Source organism: Phaethon lepturus, unplaced genomic scaffold (genome assembly GCF_000687285.1).
Source record: "Phaethon lepturus isolate BGI_N335 unplaced genomic scaffold, ASM68728v1 scaffold5041, whole genome shotgun sequence".
NCBI classification, from domain to species: domain Eukaryota; kingdom Metazoa; phylum Chordata; class Aves; order Phaethontiformes; family Phaethontidae; genus Phaethon; species Phaethon lepturus.
The window spans coordinates 1-3,028 of record NW_010518409.1 but is presented as its reverse complement, the minus strand read 5'-3'; the positions used below and the strand labels follow the sequence as shown (position 1 = coordinate 3,028).

The 3,028-nt window shown below is 42.1% G+C and overlaps 1 protein-coding gene across 1 annotated transcript in view; it reads right to left on the bottom strand.

Annotated features, from left to right (window-relative positions):
• Positions 1-2,792, bottom strand: part of PRKCE (protein kinase C, epsilon) — a 296,007-nt gene extending 293,215 nt beyond the window's left edge. The window contains exon 1 of the mRNA XM_010296719.1: positions 2,445-2,792. Coding sequence (XP_010295021.1) covers positions 2,445-2,792 — 348 coding nt within the window. The remainder of the gene's footprint in view (positions 1-2,444) is intronic.
• Positions 2,793-3,028: the final 236 nt, after the last annotated feature.

Sequence of the window (3,028 nt, the reverse complement as noted above, 5' to 3'; positions counted from 1 at the left end):
GTACTACAAAAATATCTGCCTTTAATGCCGAGTGAAATGAAGGAATTAGTCCTCTTATTAAACAGAAGAAACTGACTGCATCGTACCAGCAGATCTTGGTAACGCTGGTTTAGGCCACATGCATTTTCCTTGTACTGTGAAACCCCCTCGTTCCATAGACGACTTTTCTTTTTCAGGTTTTAGTATAGACTCCAGACACCGATGAAGATACCAATAAATCTGTTTACTTCACTATGGACTCTACAGAGATGTCACAGCCACAGGCCCTATTTTAACTTCATATAATTGAAATCAGACAAAAAAAAGTGTGATTTTGTAAGAACCAGTTCTCTGAAGGTCCCTATCTATTAACAATCCAATAAACACACTCGGTATTACAATTACAGTGACACGTTCAGTAAATGGAAAGATTTTGGAAAGGGTAAAGCACAACCCTATAAATACTTGCCTCCTCACCAATCCCAACTGTGATACAGGGAGGGTGGTGTACACTGTGTGTTATATGTACCGCACACAGTCCAAACGATGAGAATTTACAGCACAAAAACAAGGTAAGTGATGCTTCAGAAGCTGCATTATATTGCGCTGACCAGTTATGATCCACTGCCATGTCCTCAATTCTGTCACATCAACAGACAACAAGCGTAGTCACTCCCTCGTCTCCTCCCACCTAGTGAATGCTGGACAGCCATGAATCCTGGTGCAATAAAACACAGCATTTATCTGCTTCAGCTATGTAGTTCCTCCCAGATCATGTTTACAATGGGCCTCAATCTGTTAAATTCCACTACTTATCTGGGGAACGTGTTCGGACATTTGAGTTCACCTTAAAAAACAGAGCCAGGATATAGCCCAGCACACGAGCCCCACCAAAATTCAAACTTGGCATCTGCAACCTGGAAGGTCCTTCCAGATCTGGCAACAAACTCACAACATGTATCATTAAAAAAAAAAAAAAAGAAAGAAATTATTCTTTCACTAAAAATCTGTGATGATGTCCTTATCCTGTTGGTCTCAGAGATGAACCCCCCCTTGATTTCAGGAGAGACACAACTTGATTATCATTCAATCCAGGTAAAAGACATCCGCAATACTGCTGCATTTGTCTTTTCCTGATTTGGCTATTTTTCCTCTGCCTATCACTCAGTTTTACCATTCGAGCATACTAATGTGTAGCTTTTACAGAGCACCAGAATAATCTAGATCCTAATTATCATAACGTAATATGTGTAGCAGAAGTAAAAAATATTTTAAAGGTGTAAACATAAAAGTTTTAACAGTAAAGTTATTTGGCTCCTAATCAGCATAGAGCCCAATTTTTTTCACGCCTTTCATCATGCTGACATCTCTTTATACTACTGCATTAAGAAAAGAAGCCCCAAAGAATACATGAAACTCAGAGCTATTAGCTCCTGCTATTTTTACTTGGGTCCTGGGTTCTCTGTCTGTTTGCCAAAGAAATACTGCCCTGAGTAGTATCCTTGGCCATAACAAATAAATACACAAAAAGATGAGCATACACATTTCAGATGGCTGGTCAAGCAGAGCACACTGCAAATGAGTAGACAGCTACTATTGTTTTATTATACCTCTTATTTAAGAGACATGTCATTTAGCTGTTTAACTGCAGAAACGTGAAATGTGCATATTCATGTTTCCTGTGTTTCTTTTTTTGTTTGATTTTTCCATGTTAAATCACAGTACCTGAGAATGTTAGACCAAGGATTTTCCAGCTTTTCTGTACTCCCACTGAGGCATGTTAGCCTCTGGGTCTTTAAGACGCCATAGAAGCTGTTAGACACGTTGTGTATACAAGCGACAGAATTTGTCTGGTTGGGGCCAAAATCCACCAGGACCGTTTTATGAGTTTCAGGTTATTTGAAGCAGGATTGCATTAGCTCTATGAATAACGGTGTAGATCATCTCGGGGAAGGAAGGAGGAGCATCAGTGTTGATGCAATGAGCTTTCAAGTGATACAAAGACCCTCGAGTGCCTCGCATCAGAGGTCAGGTCTGGATTTTTAAGGCTTGTCATTGCCAAGCTGACCAAAGAGCGTTCACATTGAAATTATGAACTCGGTCTAAGTGCTGGATCTGGGTTTTGCGGTAATGTTCTGTTTGGATGCATTTGGTTAGGGTTTTTCAAACACAATAAGATAACTAGACTTGTATTTATGTAACATAATTTCAGAAACTGAAGTGGTAATTATACATCTCTTACTTAGATTCAGCATATTTTTCTTTCCTCCCTTGCCTGTAGACCACATGCATGAGATATACAGTAACCATGACTATCTCAGTATAACAAAGCATGGAAATAATGAAAAGCCTCCAGAGCTATTACATGCCCTTGGCAACCTAGCTCTGCAAGACAGATGTTGCATCCAGAGCCATGCCACTGAAAACTGTATGTACGTGTATGTATCTACAGTGCGAACACTTACCCAGTCCTCGAAGTGGCGGCTCCCGTTCTGCAGCAAGTCCTCAAACTGTATAGTGCAGTTAGCTACAAAATCGTCGTACCCGATGGGGGCATCATGGAAAACAGCCATTTCTATCTTCCTGCCATTACAAACGTCGGTGACAAATTCATCGTTCCATGCAGGACTGTTGGTTTTTTGCTTGGTTGAGGTCTGCCCGATCCTGGAGTCGTCCACATTGAGGGCTATGTAAGGGTCCAGCAAAAAGGTCTGTGGCCTGGGACCCACCGCATGCCTCAGAGACCACGCCGTGGGTTTCAGATTCACCGCCTCGCAGATCTTGATTTTCAGCAAGCCATTGAAAACCACCATGGCTGGATGGCTACACTTTTCCCGGGATGAAACACTCGCACAACGCACTCGCACCGAGAAGGAGGGAGGAAGGTCTCGCCAATAAATAGGAGGGCAGGTCTGGGAGCGGGGGAGCAGGATACAGTGCGGGTCCCTTCGCCTTGCTGCTGCTGCTGTTACCTTTGATTATTTAGCCTTTGCTCTTGCGACACCCAGTGAATACATTTATTTTCTTACCCGTGTTTCTAACGGAAAAC